We start from the raw sequence: 20,004 nt of genomic DNA, 5'->3' as shown, positions 1-20,004 counted from the left end.
CATCCGTCTTAAAGCACACAGGTTGATACTTCAATGTGAGGTAGTTTTGACAGCTGTGGTTCGCTCTCTTAAATCTAAATACTGCCTTTAATTTAGTCTTTCTTTTAATTTTAGATATAGATTCTATTATATTTTTGTGAGCGAAGCAGGCAGGAAAGGGAGCACGTCGTTTCAGGACTTGATGCTGGTGCCATGTGCACAGCGAGCACCTTTGTGTCCCTCTCTATTATCCACCTCTCTGTGTGCCTGTTTGTTGAGTTCAGCTGTAGTTTACACACTGCCAAGCACCTGAGGGGAAGTTTTTTTCTTATTGTCCTTTGCTTTTTTTCCACCGTGCTCTTCCTGGTTTGCTCTTGTGCTTATATACGCCTCCATCAGCATCACCCTTCAGTCTCATCCGCCCAATCTGTCGACAAAAAGCGAGCCAGGCGTGAGGTGTGCTTCTGCACGTGAACACCCCCCTCCTCCCCTTCACGTTTCCAATTTAGCACCATTAGCGTTTCTTCTTTCACACATGATTCGGTTTCTAGCCACCTGTTGTAGTGTGTGTGTGGAGTATTATGGCTTCATCCTGACAGATTAGGCTGCTTAGGCCTATGCAGGTAAAGAAAGGCTGTTCCCGTGGCAACCTGCTTGCATAAACAGGGGGGAGGGCATAGATTAGCTGATTGATTGTGACAGGGGGCGGGGCTAGATACATTATTCCACTGGTGTGTTTTTACATTCCATATTAAGAAAAGCTTAATGTTTGGAGCAGAATGAACTGTAATATTTTGAACTCTAATAATTTTCATTTATTTTTTCTTCTTTAAAAGGAGATAGCCTTAGTTCATTTCATTTTTTTCCCCATTCCTGCATGCTCATTCACTCCTTTGTCCCACTCACGTTAAGCTTATTTAATGAAAAATGACCAAAGACCATATTATATCTTGCTTATACTGCCAACTGCCATCAAAAACAGGTTAAGGGACAACGTTTCCCCAGATCTCTGGTTTTTAAAAGCTCTCATCCAGCAAAAGGAAACAAGAAATCACCCATCTCTCTTCAGGTCTATGTTTATTTTACTTGAATATTTAGTGGAGGTGATTGCTGACAGGATAAGGAATTTGAAACCACAATCTGATGGATGCATCCCCAGGCCTGATATCGAAACAATAATAGCACAACTTCTCCTTTAGGTCTGTATCTTTAACGTTGAATATAAAACATGGGACTATTTCTTTGTAGCTGTTTAAAGAAGAAAAAAAGACAAAAAAATCTGTATTGTTTCGTGTTGTAGTGTGGGCTTCATCTGGAGGAAGGGGGTCCTTTTTTTAGATTTTACATTTAAGGCATAAACAATCTGGAATTAGAATAAGATGTAGATAATATTAAAATAGATAAACTATTTATTATATTAGGCAAATATAAGGATTTTCTCCCAGGGGTTGTCAACATTTTAAAGGAGTCAGTAACTAACTAATAAACATCATGCACTGGGGTAGGACTCAAACATGATAAATTAATCAAAAAGCGTTTAAGACGCTTCATAAATTGAAAGGATTCTAATAGGGGACAACTACAAATAATGTATGTGTTTCTGTTTTTCTTTGTGTGAGTGTATGAAGACGTTTTCTTTTGTCTTGACACTTACTGTATGTTTTCTTCAAAACCGCGTGGGTCGAGAGGGACGGTGGGAGTAGTTTTGTCATGCCAGCCTGTTAAAGATGCTGTGTCTTCTTTATTGGGAGGGAACCAGTGAAGACACAGAACTTTACTGGCTCAAAGCCACAGTGATTTCTCCATTGCTCACGTCACACAGTTGTTTAGTCTTCAGTTGTTTATTTTAAGTAGAAATAGTTAAGGCTTCACAGTGGTGCTCTGTGGCACAGCTCTGTGTGCTTAGTTAGGAGAGGGTGATTTTTTTTTATAATTTAAGTTTAAATATAAGAACGGTGACCTAAGATATCAAAGTAATACTGGAAAATGAACCCTGCCTTATTAAAGGTTAGCGTGTCAAAAGTTTTTTTCAGAAAGCTTGTACAGACTGGGATATTAACTTTAAATGATTGCTATTCATTCAGAGATGTTTTGAAAGAAAAGTTATGGCGTTTGATTCGTTGTTGAAGGTTTTTGGGACTGAATAAACAGTACAAACAAGCAGAATTTAAGGAGCTGATACCATAGAGCTTCATGGAGGTCTAGAAATGCATTGAACCAAGAGCCAAGTTGCTGTATTAATAATAATTTGTGTTTTATTTGTGTATTTATTTGATTTATGGAGGTTTGTTTGCATGGGAAGGAAAGGTTGAGGATTAGCATTACCCCTGTTTGTCTGGCCCTTTTGGAGGGATTAGGCTGGAGGATCATGGGTAATGCAGTCTTCACAGTTTTATTTTATGTTGTTATTTTATTTTATTTTGTATTTATTTGTGTCATAAGTTATAGTGGACTACATATTAAACAAAACGGAGTACATTGTAACAGGGAACTTTTTTTGGCAACCAGACATACATGAAATCAATTGTAGAGTAAATCTGTCAATGTCTATTATATGGATGAACATCTTGGGAATATATATATATATATATATATATATATATATTGCAAAAAAAAAAAAAAAAAAAAAAAAGACAGTTATGATGACCTGTGTTTATTGTTCCGAGTTAGAAATTAAAATGTGTGTGTGTGTTTGAAAACAATGACAACATAAAAAAATAAATATATATAAAAATCTGTCTGTGTGGATTTTTTTTCAATAAACTATTTGATATAAAATATCAATTTTTTTCTTAATTTTCTGCATTAAGGTTGTGTACTTAAGAACATATAAGCTTTCTCTCTTTTTTTTAGTAAACCATTATAAAACAAGGCCAGTTCCAGCGTTTGGAGAAGATTTTTACACAGAATGAATCCTAAGGAAAAATGTTATACAGTAAAAATACTATTTTTTTTTCAGTAAATAAATATTTTAATTATTTTAAGTAACTATGAGTATCATGGTATGTGTAATAGGCTACCATGGTTACCTAAACATGTTGTATGGTAGAAGTACATTGAGTTAGACGAGTATGCAGTCAGAACAGAATTACTGTATGAGAATGCTTTTATAAAACACTCCAATAAACAATAAGTTAAAGGGATACTCCACCGCAATGCTTTTCATACTTTCCTGGACCTTGACGCTGTTATTTATTTGGCAGTCTATGGGACAGTCACAAGCCTACCGGTTTTCATCCAAAATATCTTAAATTGTGTTCCGAAGATGACCAAAGCTTTTACAGGTTTGAAACGACATGGGGGTAAGTGATTAATGACACAATTTTCATTTTGTGGTGGAGTATCCCTTTAATTTTGATCATTAACTTAAGACACAATATTTCCAGAAATTGTGTATGCCTTAAATCATAATTATGATATAAAAAGTCATAAGACAAAAATATGACAAAAATTTAATTATTTTATGAAATTTTATAATTATTACATAGAAAGTCTAAACTGAATATAGCAAAAATCTAGATGACAAAAAGTCATGAGTTGAAAAATATGACAAAAGTCATAAAAAGTCAAAAAAGGTTGAAATTACGAGACAAAGAGTCAAAATCATGTGTTTTTTATGCATTTTCATGTCATAATCGACTTTTTAATGCCATAACCTCAACTTTTATCTGTTTTAAATCACCTACCGATGCAAATATACAACCTGCAGAAACAGAAAAATACCCAACTATAATGCACAGTCAGGGATATGTACAGTCAGCTGTTTATTAACATAAAATACCATCTTCAGGGTGATTAAAAAAAAAGTTATCACTCGGTCAGGGTTTATGACCGCTGACTATTATCTTGTGCCATGCTATTACCATCTAATGCCACTATTATAAAAGGATGGCACCGCACCGCCCTACATTTTTGAAAGGGATGTCAAAGGCTATTAAATCAGCCTAAACACTGACCAAACGTGAAATTATTAATTAAAAATAATAATAAATTAAAATATCCTTGCATGTACGGTTGCTGTGTTCAAAGCACTGAAAGATCAACACACTTCGTTCACCAATGTGTCCAGCTGTGATCTGCTTGCACCGTTTATTTGAGCAGCAAACGAAGGGAGTACAGCCATGAAACGGATATTATAGCTGGCATGGCCCTCACACGCCCTCATGTGTCAGCGGCAAGTGTGTTAATCAGTGCGTTAGTCTTGTATGGTATCAGCAAAAACACATTATGCGCCTCTATAGCAGGTAATACGGTTTGGAGAAGGGCAAATTAGGTCTCGATGTTCTCTCACGTACACAGTTCAGATGGAGCCTTCGCTTGCTACAACGTGACCAAGGAGCGCCGAGCATCCATAGCCCCGCCCACATGTCCAATAGCAGCGCGAGTTTCTCGTTGATGGGCGGGGTCTACGCGTAGTAGGCGGGGGTAATGACAGTACAGCAGCCAATGAGAAACGGTTTCGGGAGTTGCTGGTTACACGTGAAATTTGTTCCCAAAGCAAGATTGATGATGGTGTCCCGTACACGGGTTAGTATCAGACAAGACCCAAGTTACAGTACTGAACTACAGTGTTGCACATTCGTCGATCCGTATGCAAGCTCTGAAAAGCAGGCTAAACTTTACTTTGGAGCAGCTGGAATATTTTTATAAGGTAAGAAAACCTGTGCTAATAGTTGGATCACTGCTATCATAGTCTTGCACTGTATCTATAAATGACATTTGAATCTGTATTTGTCAATGAAAATCCTTTAAGCCTTTAAGCATCTAGCTTTTAGTCTATATTGTTGTTATTTCACTACAGATCTCTGATCACTGCTAAAATATTATATGGTAATTTTGGGATGTGCTGGATGACCATTGTATATAATGCAATTTGCATCGTCCTTTGCCTGTATTATATTCCAGTATATTTTTGACATGACAACTTTGTTGTCTGTTTGACAGATGTTATGGGAATGTTTCAAAATACATCTCATTTTCAATGTTTGTATGACGTCAGTAATTCCAAAGATCTACAGATAGAGGGCTCGCATTCATCTAAAACTGTATGCACTGCTATTATAGTCAGATCATAAGCAAACAACTAGACTAGTGACTCTCTAAACTAATGAGAAGATTTTTTAAACAAAATAATTTGTAACTTTGTTTCTTTTTTATATATATATAGATGTGTGTGGGTGTATATAAAATATTTTTTATTTTATTTATTTTTATTCTGTTTTCACATGTTTTTCTTACCCTGACAAGTTTCAGTTTTCAGTGCATATACCACATATGCACTGAAAACTGAAACTTTTCAGGGTAAGAAAAACTGATGAAAACAGAAAAAGAAAAAAACAATACATCAGGAGGGGGAATCCTACAATATTTCAGTTTCACGTTGAACAGTTGAAAACAGTTTAGTCACATCTTCCTACACATCTAGTGTTACTCATAAAAGCGTGTATGAATTTTAGGTCTTTATATAGGAGATATATATATATATATATATATATATATATATATATATATATATATATATATATATATATATATATATATATATATATATACATTTTTAAGGTAAAATTCATTTAAATATTTCAGTGACCCTCCCACTTTAAAATGTGTAGATGGCTCTGAACATCAATCATCCTTTAAGGACACTGTATCATAATGACTGTATTAAAACAAGTGAATGTAAATACATCAGTGTGGTTCTTTATTGTCATTATAGGCCAGGATTAAAATGCAACACTATGTGACAGAACTGCTGTATTCACTATCCTCTGTGTGCACTTTGAAATGTTTCATGTCTCTTCAAATCTCCAGGCGTGCAATTGTTGTTTATACTGTTTTTATTATTATTATTTCCCATCAGATTGTTTGCAACTTTAAGGCCTTTTAAGCAGATACATCCAGGACAATCGGACGAAGACCATGTTTTAGCACAGCAGATATTCAGGATAACCAAGGAGTTCCCATGCCCTGCTGTGTCAGAAGGTCCCTTACAGATGCAAAAGACAGATGTGACATATATAGTTATTCTGCTTCATTATGAGTAATGACAACTTCCAAACACCAGTGACCTGTGGCACTCATACAGGGAAGGGAACAGCACATAAGGATGAAGGGGAAACCCACCGCAATGCTTCTCCCGGAATGACCAACAGCCAGTCTGTTTGTCCCAGGCTGGACATCTCGGCAGTGCCCCAGCCGATGCACTCAGATGACACGGATGCCCACTCCAGCGGCAATGACTCGGCCGAGAGGGAGAGCGAAGGACACATGGGACGAGAAGCGTCCACCTGCAGCTCCCACAATGGAAAGGGTTCAACCACAGAGACTACAGAAAGCAAGAGGTATGTGATATTTAAACTCAAATCTGTTTAACATGACTTCTATGCAGTAGGAAGATGGTTTATATTAATATTATAATTAGTCTTTCCAGTGTTTTCAGTATTTATTTATATGTACAATGTACAAATGTGCGAGTGTAAATTTACATTACTGGTCTTTGAACCACTTTAGTCAGCAAAGAGATAAAAAACAATGTGTATGCTCGGTAAGCTTGGTACATTTTGTTCCCGGAAAACCTTTTCTTTTGAAACTGGTTGAGGCGTTGGCATGATGATGCTTCACTTGGGGCAGATTAAAATTACATCATACATGCAGTACTTTTTAGTAACAAGACTGGTATTTGGTCAAGTTCATTTTGAGATTATCGCTTAATAACTGTGCCAGCTCCAAAATGATATATTTTTAGAAATTTTCTTTGCTCAAATCAAATTATTTCATTTTAAAATCTGAAATGTGAAATCCTATATTTTAATAATTCAGTTGTATTAGAAATAGCGGTGGCTAATTTCACCCATTAAAATGTCTCTCCTCAGCTCAAACGGAAACAGTCCCTCTCCTCCTAGCAGCTCGGTTTCGTTCAGTCTGTTGAGTGGCAGCTCGGAGCAGGATCATCCGACATCACAAGCACCCAGCGGTGACCAGCCGGCCCGACTGGAGACCCAGAGAGAGCTGCTGAAGGCCCTGCGTGAGCTAAAGCTCCGTGTGCCACCAGAATGGCGCAGGAAGGGGCGATCAAGCACCCTAGCCTCCTTGCAATACGCACTAAGCTGTGTCAAACAAGTCCGGGGTGAGTAGAAAAACGAAACACAAATTGCATCTCTTTGTACCAGCATGTGTGTGCCAATGACATGGTGTGTTGTGTTTTTTTTGCAGCAAATCAGGAGTACTACCATCAGTGGAGCGTGGAAGAAAGTCATGGGTGTTGTTTGGACCTGTCGTCGTTTACCATCGAAGAGCTAGACAACATTACATCAGAGTACACCCTTCAAAACACGGTATGACTGGACAGGTTACCTAGACTTACACATCAGGTTGTGAGCCTTCAGAAGAATCCAAGGCATTAATTCTTACTCCTTTCTATCTTAGGACACCTTCTCTGTGCGTTCCTAACTTTCATCACGTAAAGTGGTGTACATCTCATCCCAGGCGGCCCCTCTGCTGCGCTGTAAACCTGAGAGGCTGCAGGGAGCAGTTTTTTCGGAGCTGCTCGCACCTCAGGACATCAGCACATTTTACAGCAGCACTGCTCCATGTCACCTGCCGCCGTGGTCCTCCTTCGTAGGCACTAGTATGTGAAAGTTTTTTGACTGTTTGAATAGAGCAACAAAGCAAAGATAAAGAAGCTTTTGTAAATCAGTTACAGATAGCTTTATTTCCCATAAACAGTTATAAAGCTGCCATGCACATGTCTTAGGGGTTTATATTGGCACACTTCAAGATATTTTGATGAGCCATAGTGTTTTATGGGTAAAGTACTGAAATTTTATTGGTCCAAAGTTGTGTCCCACAAAGATGTATTTTATAGGTGCAATATGTAATTTTTATATCATTATTGGTAGCAGATGGTAGCAAAAAATAATTCCAAATACTGCCCCTGTCTTCCATTGTTCTGACAAAAAAGTATTCCCCTTACTTAAAATAATAAAATAAACATTAACTGAGAAAAAGTAAAAGCAAAAAAAAAGTTTACCTTGTAACTGAGAAAAAGTAAAAGCAAAAAAAAAGTTTACCTTGTAAATACTAAAAAAACTAAATTAGGCAAACAAAAAACTAATAAAAAAATACAAAAACACGAAACAAAATTACAAAAACCTAAAATGGAAATGAAAGATAAAGGCTAATTCAAAATATTAATATAAACATAAGGTATATTAAAGATTTTAAAATAACAGCTTGTGATAAAAATAGTAGTAGTACAGAAATTAAATACTGTCTCTTTAAACAGCATGTTCTAATTGGCTGTGATTTTGTTGCTTCACACAACATTTAGCTTTTAGTGACTACTGAAAAATTACTTTGTTTTTTAAGTTAGCCCAAATGTATGCTGGGAAAATGAGTATTTATTAAAGCCTTATTTGTGTCCAGCTTCACAGGTGGAATGTGCCGAGGAAAAGTCGATGTTTTGTCGGATCAGCAGAGGTAGGGACAGCGATGGAGAAGTGAAGTATTACCCCTTCCGTCTCACTCCATATCAGCTGACCCTGAGGGACTCCGACACGTCCCACCCTGAGCCCTGCTGCCTCCTCATCGCTGAGAGAGTTCACTCTGGCTACGAGGGTAAAACAAGACAGTGTCAATGTCAAATGCTTTACCATTATTTTATATAAAAGACATCTTACACAAATATAAAAGAAATCTTACCAACCCCAAACATCTGATTGGTAGTCTACTTTTTGTGTGTTAGAAATCTGAAGCTGTCTCACTGTTATGAAAGCATAATCTTAACACTTAAATAACAAGCATGTTGACAAGAAACTGGTCTGTTTCACTGTTTCATCTAATAAGAATAGATTATAATTGCTTTAAACATTCTTAATTCATCTCTTTAATTGCTGAAAGTAATTTTTGCGTCTCTGTAAATACTTGTCAAACGTGCATATAATTGAAAAATCACCCTTATGTAAGTGTAATATTGACACTAAATTAAGCATACTTTGCCGACTGTTCTGTGTCTGTTCTAATGTTTCCGTATTTTTTTTCTAACAGCACCTCGCATCCCAGCAGACAAGAGAATTTTTACCACCAGTCACACCCCAAACTGTCTGTTCCAAGAGATTGATGAAAGGTTTGCATTTTTGCCTAGAGCTGTCTCATATTTTACTATCTGTGTCTCTTTTGAACAGTTGCATAAACCTCCTTTGCTCTCATTTGCAGGGCAGTGCCATTATTAGGTTACTTGCCTCAGGACTTGGTTGGGAAGCCAGTGCTTATTTACCTGCATCCAGAAGACAGACTCCTGATGGTGGCCATCCACAAAAAAAGTGAGTGGCTCATTCTGAAAACAGGCAAGATTCAATGGTGAATATTTGCCAGAAGAATTCATTGATGTAGTTTCCGTCCTTCCTTCATCAGTTCTCCAGTTTGCAGGGCAGCCGTTTGACCACTCGCCCCTGCGCATGCGTGCACGAAGTGGGGAGTACTTGACCCTCGACACCAGCTGGTCATCCTTTATCAACCCCTGGAGCAGGAAGGTGGCTTTCATAGTGGGACGCCACAAAGTTCGAACGTAAGTGGCTGTACTTCATATAGCAATCAAACAAGCACAAAAAAAAAAAAAAAAAAAAAAATCAACATCTAAGCAACCGCATAGCAACGTCCTGGCAGCCACTGTCATGACATACTCATGAACTAAAACGGATGTCTACTTTTAAGTGGTCGGATTCGGATTATATTACAGATTTGGAGTCACGGATTGGATTGTTTTTTGGATCAGCATGAAAAAAATATTTCATTGTTTATTTCAATATTTCATTGTTCACAGCAAAAACTACTAGACTAACTAAGAAAGTTCAAACATGATTAAAGTCCATTGAAAAGCCAGTAAAGAATAAGAACAATTACACAAATTACAGGTATTGATAAATACAACAACAAAGTTAAAAATGAAATAAGGTTGGTAGTATTAAAGTACAGAAATGTAACAATTAAGTGTAAAATAATACTGTACAGTGTTCACTGTATAAATAAAATATAGATTAATCTTTGTCAAAGCTGTATTTTGTGGTTTGCTTAGCATTGATGAAAACAAGAGGTATTTACAGGATGCTGTCATTTTAAGACCTGACGCACGGATATAATGATACACATCCGATTTCTTTCTCAGCTGTTTTCGTTCACTTAAGACATAACTGACTGTGTTTACCAGAATTATTGTCAAGATGGGTATTTTGTTATTGTTTTATGTGAATGTGTCTGTTCAAACACAAGGAGATGTGAAACAGTTCGGTGTTCATGCGCTGAATCAATTCTCTTTCACCTCTTCTTGCGCTGGAACGGTTTAAAATGGCTTGAGTGTGTAAACACATACAAGTGATAAACTTTCACTCTATTATGGGTAATCTTGCTATTAATCAACGGATCGCATGCGTGCTGAACCGTATGGATAACGCATCAACTACGATCCATTCAGCCTCTAAAATGGTCCTACAAAACTTGTCTACCATCCCTTCCTTTCTGTAGGAGTCCACTGAATGAGGATGTGTTCACTGCCCTGGAGGATGGGGATGTGAGAACCATGTCCCCAGATGTGCCACAGCTGAATGAGCTGATCCACAGGGTCCTGGTGCAGCCTGTTCATGGCAGCAGCTCACAGGGGTACGGTAGCCTAGGCAGCAGTGGCTCGAATGAGCACCAGCACAGCGCCACTTCCTCCTCTGAGAGCAACGGACATGCTTCCGAGGACCAGATCAAGCCCAGGAAAACAGTAAGGGAGTTTATCTTTTTTACAATCCAGATGTACACATAACAGTATTTAACATTACGTAATAAAATAAACAACAACATACACTAACGTGCAATGTGTCAACCTTTCTTTCCTCATTTCTTTCTAGATGACGTTTGAGCAGATTTGTCAAAACATGCACATGGTAAAGGCCAACGGACAGCAGGTCTTCATTGATTCCCGAAACCGTCCGCCAGCTCTCAAACAGAGTAGCTTAGGTAAGCATTATTTATATGTCAATCATAATTACCTGACTTTATCTGTTTAGCCTGGGGTTACATGCATGTTATCACATTTTAAGTGACATGATTTCTGTCAAATATTAGAAGCACTGGCAAATGCCGCAGACACAGCAGAGGCCTCTGCTAGAGAAGGTCTGGCAAGTTTAGCGCTGTCCAGTCCACCCAGGAACGAGCTGCCCATTGTCTACTCATACCAGCAGATCAACTGTCTGGACAGCATCATACGGTGAGTCTCTTCATCTGTGTGCCTGACTGTACCAGTTAAAAGGATTTTTGTGTGCTTTTATTTTTATTTCTCCCATTCTAGCAGCTTGATTAGCTGCTTCAGGTGTGTTTGATTAGGGTTGTAGCTAAACTCTGCAGGGATTTTTAGCCCGCCGAATACCTTGGTCCAAAGCAGTCCAACTTGGGCCAGGGGAGTGGTCATGAACAAAGGCTCTGAGTTTGGAAACTGTTGGCACTGCTTCTCATTTCCTTTTCATATCAAGCTACCAGCTAAAATCAGCTTTTAAAATATTTGAAACAATTTTAATTTAAAATTAGCCTTCAGAGTCCATCAAGTTTGTGATTGCGATACGATGTGAATTCTGTTCTCTTTGTGTGAAATCTATTAAATGCTATGCTAAAGGCTATGCATGCTAACCATCGGCATAATAATAAATACACATTTTTCTTATGAAAATACCAGAGACCGCTGGAAAAACTTAAGCAAATCATATATGATTTTTGTAGGCTATTCATTTGGCTTCTTATTTGTTCTGTCTCTGATGTGTCTTTGTTGATGCATATGTAACAAATTTCATATCCTTTTAAAGAGAAAAAATAAAAATAAAAATAAAAATATATACGGTTTTCAGTCTGTGAGCTCCCTCTGTTGCTTTAGGTAAAAGGATAACAGTAGTGAGACAGCACCGTGCCCAAACATCCTCACATTATATAATTTTGTAGGAAATCAATGTAAATTCTTTCTATTGTGTAATATGTGTATGCTTTTGGACTTAAATGGACTAAGTTGTTTTGTGCATTTCTATAATTACAAATAAACCGAGCATCCACGGTTAAATAAAGTTATGTGTGTTCTCTTTTTATGTAAAATAATTATACATATTAGCTGGATTTAGTGCCACTGATATGCACTTCTGACACAAATTAATAAATTACTGTCACTGTAACATTTTTTTATTATAAATCAGTGGTAAAATATGGATGCTGGACTCTTTTTAAGTCTTTATGCAAGGACTAAACGTCTGCTTCAGTCAAGTTCATTTTGCGATAGTTTTCAGTAATTTTTCCCCTCTCTGGTGAAATGGTGATGTTGTGTGACGTTTTCTTCAGAGAGGCGTGTTAAGGGTGGGATTTTACAGTAGCGCTGGCCCGACAGTGGAAAAAGCGGCTAGTGGGTCCCCAGGAACCAGGTTGAAGACTTTTGATTTATAGGTTGTATGTAAGGTACGTGTATTGGATATGTGGTCTCATTCTTTCACTGTGTTTTTCAGATATCTGGAGAGCTTTAATGTCCCTGGTACAGTGAAGAGGAAGTGTGGCTCATCATCCTGTACAACATCTTCTACCTCTGATGATGATAAACAAAGGGAAGGAGTTGGAGCAACTGAAGGTCAGTAAAAGATTGCTAAAGGATAATGGGATATTAGCCCAAACACATCATATAAGTGTTCATAAAGTCAGAGACAAAGAAGCAGACTTATACAACCAACCACTATTGGTATTCTTTCAGTATCAGCTAATAACTGTGTATGTTCTGTATTTAAATGTATAGAATTAAAGTTCACTCTTCCATTTAGACATAGCAGAGACTCTTGTGGTGACCGAGGGTTCAAAGGTTGTCCCTGCAGCACCAGCGCACCCCCTAACCCCTCTGGCTCTGCACTGTAAGGCTGAAAGTGTTGCCTCGGCCACCTCCCAGTGTAGTTTTAGCAGCACCATTGTTCACGTTGGTGACAAGAAGCCACCTGAATCAGGTCTGAACACTTTTTCCAGGCTAATCTTGTCATTGACCTATATACATGATTTGCCATATATTCAACATATATAGACTCTGCAATCTCAAAGCAAGCAATCTACTCTGTTTGATCTATATCCAGACATTGTTATGATGGAGGAGCCGCCAACCACCCCAACACCTTCCACATCAGCCCCACCCACCTCCATCGCTTCACCCATGCCTGTGAATCCCCAGCAGGCTATGTCCCCCACTGCTGCTGTTCCTGAGAAAGAAAAGGAGAAGGAGAGAAGAAGTGGAGGTAATGCCGGGAAGGGCCTCACAAAGGCGGTGTTATCTGCACATACCCAGCAAGAAGAACAAGCCTTCCTCGACCGTTTCAGAGACATCAGCCATCTGCGGATGGTTCAACCCAGTGGGCCACCACAGCGCAGACACACGTCTACACCTGGCGCAAAAGGTAACAACTTTTTTTTTAATAGGTCTAATTTGTCTGTCTGACTTCTTTTACCTTCACCTTTAATATTTGGCTTGTGCCATCTAGGAGTGAACTGCTCCCAGAACTATCCTTCTGTGGGCAACAGCAGCAGTCATCGGCATGGCAGAGGTGGGAAAAGACGGAAACACCAAGTAGATGGCAACACATCAGACAGTCCCTCCCCCTCTGGACCTAGTCCCTATAGTGGATCCAATCCTGCAGCAGTAAGACCCAACCTCCCCTCAGTCCAGCAGTCTTCCACTTCTTGGCCACCATCTGCGGCATCCCAGACTAGCGGTACTCCCATGATGACCTCCTTTCCCCCAGGCTACATGCCTATGTTCCCCATTTCATCACCTTTCTCAATGCCCCAGATGGGAACAGATCCTTCCTTGCAAGCAGGAGTCCCTAGATTCCCCATGCAAGGCTTTTCTTCAGTGATGCCACCAGTCATGACCTTCATGTTGCCAAACTATATGTTTCCACAACTCGGTTATCCAGGACCACAGTTGAACCCAGCCAACTCGCAGCTCGGTGGGCAATTGCTTGCCCAAATGAACCCCTTGGGTCAGTTCCCTTCCTCTGCTGTTGGTTTACCATCGTTCAGTCCTACAATGGGACAGTTCAATCCACTAGGCTCCCAAATGAATCCTGCCATGCCTACAATGATTCCCCAGCAATTCTACAACCCTAATCCCCTGTACGCTATCCCCAACTCTCAATCAATGCCTGCAGGAAACACCAATACTGTGCCACATGGACAGTCTCGCTCCAGCACACCCCAGTCTATCGGGCAACAGGCTGGTGAAAGAGAAGGGGCAGGATCTCCCCTGTTTCAATCCCGTTGCTCCTCCCCACTCAATCTTTTACAACTTGAGGAATTGCAAAGCAACAGAACAGACACTATGCAACAGACTCCACCCCCAGGGGGTGGAGGAACGCAAGGAGGCGGGACTGTGGTGCAAATTTCCAGCAATCGCTGCAACAGTAAAGATGGCCAACTCAGTGACAGTGTAAGTATTAAGAACCTTTAAAAACTTATTTGTTTTCCATTATCTTGCTGCTTTGCTAACTTTGAGTTAACGTCCTTTAGCCTGAAGTCAATGAGTCCAACCAGGATGCCATGTCGACCTCCAGTGACATGCTGGACCTACTGCTGCAAGAGGACTCCCGCTCGGGCACTGGCTCTGCCGCCTCAGGCTCTGGATCATCAGGATCAGGGTCAGGGTCAGGGTCATTTGGATCTGGTTCGAATGGGTGTAGCACATCTGGAAGCGGCACTAGTGAGTAATTTACTATTAGTAATTTGCTTTATTCTTAAAATCATTCTTTAAGTGTTGATTCTGAAACATAAATGGAGAAATTCAGAAGAATTGTACTGATTGCTTCCATGCATTTTTTTTTTCTTTGGATTTTTGGATCTCAGGGAGCAGCAATACTAGCAAGTACTTTGGAAGCATTGACTCTTCAGAGAATGATCACAATCATAAACCAGCAGCTAAAGATCTGGGAGGGGAACAGTTCATGAAGTTTGTCCTGCAGGACCCCATCTGGCTCCTCATGGCAAACACGGATGACAAAGTCATGATGACATACCAGATTCCTGTCAAGTAAGGCCACAAGCTAATCTCATACTAGCTTAACCTAAATGAATATCGGCTTTGTTTTGAATACAAATCTATCTAAATAAACTTAGTTCTAAGTGTTTAATTTCAACCCTGTTCTGACACATCTTGCCGGTTATGTACAAACAGCAAAAAACATGTCCAAAGACCTTGATTAGTTGCTACTGGTGTAATTAAATGAGATCAAACTAATTCTGAGTTCAAGTCTTTAGTTATGAGTTTGGATATCATAATTACAATGGGATTTTGGTGGGAATTCAATCGACTCGCTGGGCAATTTCATATGCCTAATACAAGTAGACTTGTGTGTAGCACAACTCTGCCAGAAGAGTACATTAATTTATATTTGTGCGTGTATGTGTGTGTGTGTACAGAGACAGAGAATCGGTACTGAAAGAAGACAGAGATGCCCTCAAAGCTGTTCAGAAGCATCAACCTCACTTTACTGAAGAGCAGAAGAAAGAGTTAACGCAGGTCCACCCTTGGTTTCAAACTGGCTGCCTACCAAAGGCTATTAATGTTACAGTAAGTAGCTCTCGATTAAAAAGACACAAAGACACTTTTAGAAAGTAGGTAACAACATTTCACTTCTTGGTAGTTCTTCCCATATTCTGTTGCAGTTCTCACTGTCTTTTAAAAATTTGGTAATTACCCAGAATGCCCTGCAAAAACTCTGTCAACTCTAAATATTTAGACTACTGAACAATATTGATAAAAAGTTCAAAAGACTATTTTACTCAATGTTTTATGCAGAGTATTGTTAGCTTAGCAACATGCTAACACGCAGTAGTGCTATTTTATGTATCTTACATGCAACTTATAAGTTATTTCTTTTCTTCGCAGTCTTGCACAGGATGTGAATCTCCCCTAGATTCCTCGATTGCTACTCCATTTGATTTGGACTTTCATGACATGGATCTCAGCATGGTTCTGAGAGAAGAGGCAAAACAACAAGATAAACTTATCACTGCTGAAACAGCCTTTCCCTTGAGCCCACCTTCATCTGATAATGAGCAGAGAGACAATCAGGCCAGTGCAAGCACATAGAAGTGGGCCATGGAGGAGGTGGAAGTGACATCGTGAGTTGAGGTGAAGCGGGACTGTTCCTGCCTCATAGAATTTTGGGACCAAGTTGAAAGTGTGGAATGTTCCTAATCAGTATCAATAGCTATGAATAATTTGTAGCTTCATAACCACGCCTCTGAATAATAAAAAAAGAAGGGAATAAAAAAACGTATTTTAATTTTCGTAGCTTAACGGAGCACCTTTTGCACATGGTGGATGTTGTTGTTGTTGCACTATGTTCTGCTTCCAAGTTATTCATGAATCTCCATGGCATTATCTATCCCATGTACTGTTTCATAATTATTCATGACACCGTGTAACCTTTCCCTGTTACAGTTTTATAGAATTATTAACAGCTGGACAGGGAATTTACTGTTTAACTTCACGTAAGTTAGAAGTTAGATGTGGTCTGACATATTTTTTTTTTAAAGACAGCCTTTGCAGTATGGGTTTCCAGTCTGTGTCAGATTTCGAAACCGTTCCACACGGTTCCCAGAAATTGTGGATGCGAAAAATAGGTTCCAGTCTGACCCTAAAAGCTTGCTGGTCTGTAACCAGAAACCTGTGATAGGGAATTGTTGACTTCTTTGACATCTCATTGAGCAATGTAATAACGCTGGTTTTCAGTCAGTTGATTTTAATTTTGTTTCTCCTTGCTAAGACCTGGGTCTGCCACCAGAACACAAAATAGTTTGGTTGAAAAGAAGTATGATAGGCCAGTAACATTTTCTGGACAAATTGCCAAAACATTGCAAGTCGTTATCTGATTGTACATGTTTGTGTATTTTTGTGTTACTGTAATTATAACTAGCCTCAATACTCAAGGGGGCGAGTTACCTTCAAATGTGCATTTTATATGCTGTGTTTTTGAATTGCTGCCTTAAGACACTCAAAATGCAATTCGGATATCCTGCTCAAAGCATTTATGTTGACTTTGCACTAATTTTGAGTATATTTAATTTTCAATCCATGGTGCCAGCATCACAAACCCCATTCTTTTCTAGTAGTGTTAAAACATTTATTTATTTGTTTATATCCATATAACTGGATATGGCTTTAAAAAAAAAGAATGTATTCTGATGTGTGCAGTTTTAAATCACTGCACACATTTTAAGGAGCTTTTGATACTGTTAAATCCATAAAATGGAAATAATTGGCTGGCAGAGAATTTTACTCTGTTGTTCATTTGCCCTTATTTTCAAGAGCGATACAATTATAGCTTAAAGCCGTCCAGATTAGCTTGACATTCCTTTTGTTTCACTGTATTGTCCATTGAAGCTCAAGGATACTATTTTTAGCATCTAGTGTCTTTTTTAGTTCCACAACAAATGCAGGACTGCATTATTTACAAACCCAGTTTAGGGTTTAAAAAACAAGACAAGTACTTCCCTTTTCCTGTTGCCCTCAGATCTATTTGCGAGGGTTTTTCAAAAGCTTTTCTGTGAAAGCAGACAGGCCCAATCAGTTTACATGCAGTAATGTTCTGTTTAAAGCTTCTGTTGAATGTGCAGGAATTGTAAATTGATTTTGTACATTTCCAAGTCTTTTTTACTTAAACATGCTTGTAAATTTTATTTTATTTTTTGGCTTTGAACCTAAATAAATATGTTTTTAATAATCTGTTTCGGCAACCTGTGTGTTTCTTAATCAAGTTGACTGACTTAATCTTCATAGCCACTAGAGGGTATAGTAACATATCTGGCAACATCCACAATTGTCTTCACATTGCTTGGATTATATTCACCCAAAACAAATATTTCCAAGACTTTGACTGCTTTTTCATTTTCCAAAGGTAACCTGTTTTCCAAACGCTAGTTGCTGATACGATTGTGTGTATTTGTGTTTGTGCGAGGCGACATGAGAAAGAGGGAGCATTCCGCTTTCTCTGCCGACTTTCCTAAACTTAAATCTGTAGTTTCCCTCAGCTCAGGAATGCAGTACAGACGGTCTCATGACTCTCACTTCCATATTTCAAACTGTCCAGAGTAACAAAACCGTTAGGTTTCTGTAAACTCTTCTAGTTAATCTGTGAATATTTACAAAGGTCTATGAAAAACCTGAGATATAGAAAAGAGAAGCGAGGAGCTGTTGGTTGTTGGCGTTGTGTAATAGAGGGTTTCTTATTCAAACCATAATGAGACAGGAGATGACTACAGCGACATGTTTCATCCCAACAAGCTGTTTGTGTAATGAGTGTTGGCAGTTCTGCATTGCATTCCTGTTTTTATTCATATCATCAGCATTTTAAACTCTTTGCAAGTTTTAAATTGTACTTGACTTATTCAATTTTTAATAACTTATGAATAAAGTAACATAGGTCAATATATTATTTAAAAAATTGTTCGCCAAATTAAATGTATTATTTTTTTTTTGTCCCTCATCCTTGTGCCATTCCAAACTTTCTTACACTGAGCCTAAAAGGAGATATTTTGAAGAATGGTCATGATGTTCTGTTCCATACATTGAAAGTGAATGGTGACCAGCTGTCAAGCTCCAAAAAGTACCGTAAAAGTAAACACAAAAAAAACACACACACATGCACAAAAACTTCCAGAATTCCAGTATTTTTTCCACTTCAAGACTTCCATGGATAAATGATACCTCCCCCACCAAGTTTCAGTTGATTCCTCATCAGGTCTCTAATTCTGTCTTGTCTCTTTGCCATGAATACATTTTGATGGATTGTTTTTGCAGTGATACTCAAACTCTTGACCTTCCTCCAGGTCTTCAAGCCATTGTTGGCTCAACACCACTCCTCTCCTCCCCCTTCACCCGTCAGCCAGACTTCACGCTACCTTCACCCCCCAGCAATGTCCCACGTCACCACATTCTTGTGCTGTTGTCTGTCATCACAACTCCAATCACATCCCAGAGAGCACAAACGCAACCAGATGCCAAGCACAACACACAGTTAACAGCAGTGGATTCACATGATACAGTTTGAATGTGTTTTCATTAATATTGCGTGTTTGGCTTTGTACTTTCCTAACAATGCTTAGCTTTAAATCTTTTTCATCATTCATTAATTAAACTGTGTTGTCCTCTTGCTGTCCTCCTTTGAGAACTGCTGATCTGCTGTGATCTTCTACAAGATTCATATTTCTTCTGAAGGTTTTATGTGGACATTTCCCTGTACAGGCCCCTGTAATGTCGACTAAAAGTCCAGAGCTACAACAGAAAACCATAAAGGGTAAATTCTTCAAACAACATGACATTCCCTTTACTCTGACCAGATACAGATAGATAGCATGAATGTGCTCATAAGACTGAGGTTGCTTATCCCAATTACAACCAGAAGTGCCTTTTAATCTTAAAGGAATGTTATGGGTTCAATACAAGTCAAGTTCTATGGACAGCATCTGTAGCATGTTGTTGATTTACTACAGAAAATTATTTCCTGACTCAAAAGAACATGAAATCAGTGTTGTTATTGTTATAGAAAATGAAAACGATTAAAAATAGTTTCAATTCTTTCAAATAAATCTGAAATAAAATAAAATATAAATATTAGATGAAAAACTTTCACTTAAAATTAATTTACTTAAAATGTAACAAAATTTAACAACAATTAGAAATGCTGACTTGTTCACTAAAATAAGTTGAAGTACTAAAATTACTAAAACTAAAACTGAAATAAAAATAACAGAAATACAAAATAAATAAATTAAAATAACAGAAAAAGTTACTAAAGCTTTTGTCACGTTCTCTGGACTCCATTTCCCATAAACCCCTGCCTAGGAACTCATTATTGCACCACACCTGAATCCATGAATCCAGCAGCAAAAATAATTGGTCTCTGTCAAGGTGAGCAGTCTATTGAGGATTATGTGTTGGACTTTATTGAACTGGCCCATTTAACATCTATGGACGAGATG

General features: G+C 38.4%; 1 protein-coding gene across 1 annotated transcript; it reads left to right on the top strand.

Moving 5' to 3' along the window:
* The first annotated feature begins 4,441 nt into the window (after positions 1 to 4,441).
* LOC109073334 (period circadian protein homolog 1-like) lies at positions 4,442 to 17,751 on the top strand. The gene is given in 20 exon segments (XM_042732480.1): positions 4,442 to 4,630; positions 5,840 to 6,320; positions 6,852 to 7,105; positions 7,192 to 7,313; positions 7,405 to 7,606; positions 8,404 to 8,595; positions 9,025 to 9,103; positions 9,193 to 9,299; positions 9,391 to 9,544; positions 10,498 to 10,741; positions 10,869 to 10,977; positions 11,086 to 11,227; positions 12,498 to 12,616; positions 12,804 to 12,980; positions 13,104 to 13,421; positions 13,506 to 14,452; positions 14,533 to 14,722; positions 14,866 to 15,049; positions 15,439 to 15,589; positions 15,908 to 17,751. Coding segments are annotated over 19 exon segments (4,200 nt in total). The 5' UTR covers positions 4,442 to 4,630; positions 5,840 to 6,015; the 3' UTR covers positions 16,112 to 17,751.
* The last annotated feature ends 2,253 nt before the right edge of the window (positions 17,752 to 20,004 follow it).

Source organism: Cyprinus carpio, chromosome B10 (assembly GCF_018340385.1).
Source record: "Cyprinus carpio isolate SPL01 chromosome B10, ASM1834038v1, whole genome shotgun sequence".
Classification (NCBI taxonomy): domain Eukaryota; kingdom Metazoa; phylum Chordata; class Actinopteri; order Cypriniformes; family Cyprinidae; genus Cyprinus; species Cyprinus carpio.
The sequence above is the reverse complement of the archived record's forward strand: the minus strand, read 5'-3'. Positions and strand labels throughout refer to the sequence as shown.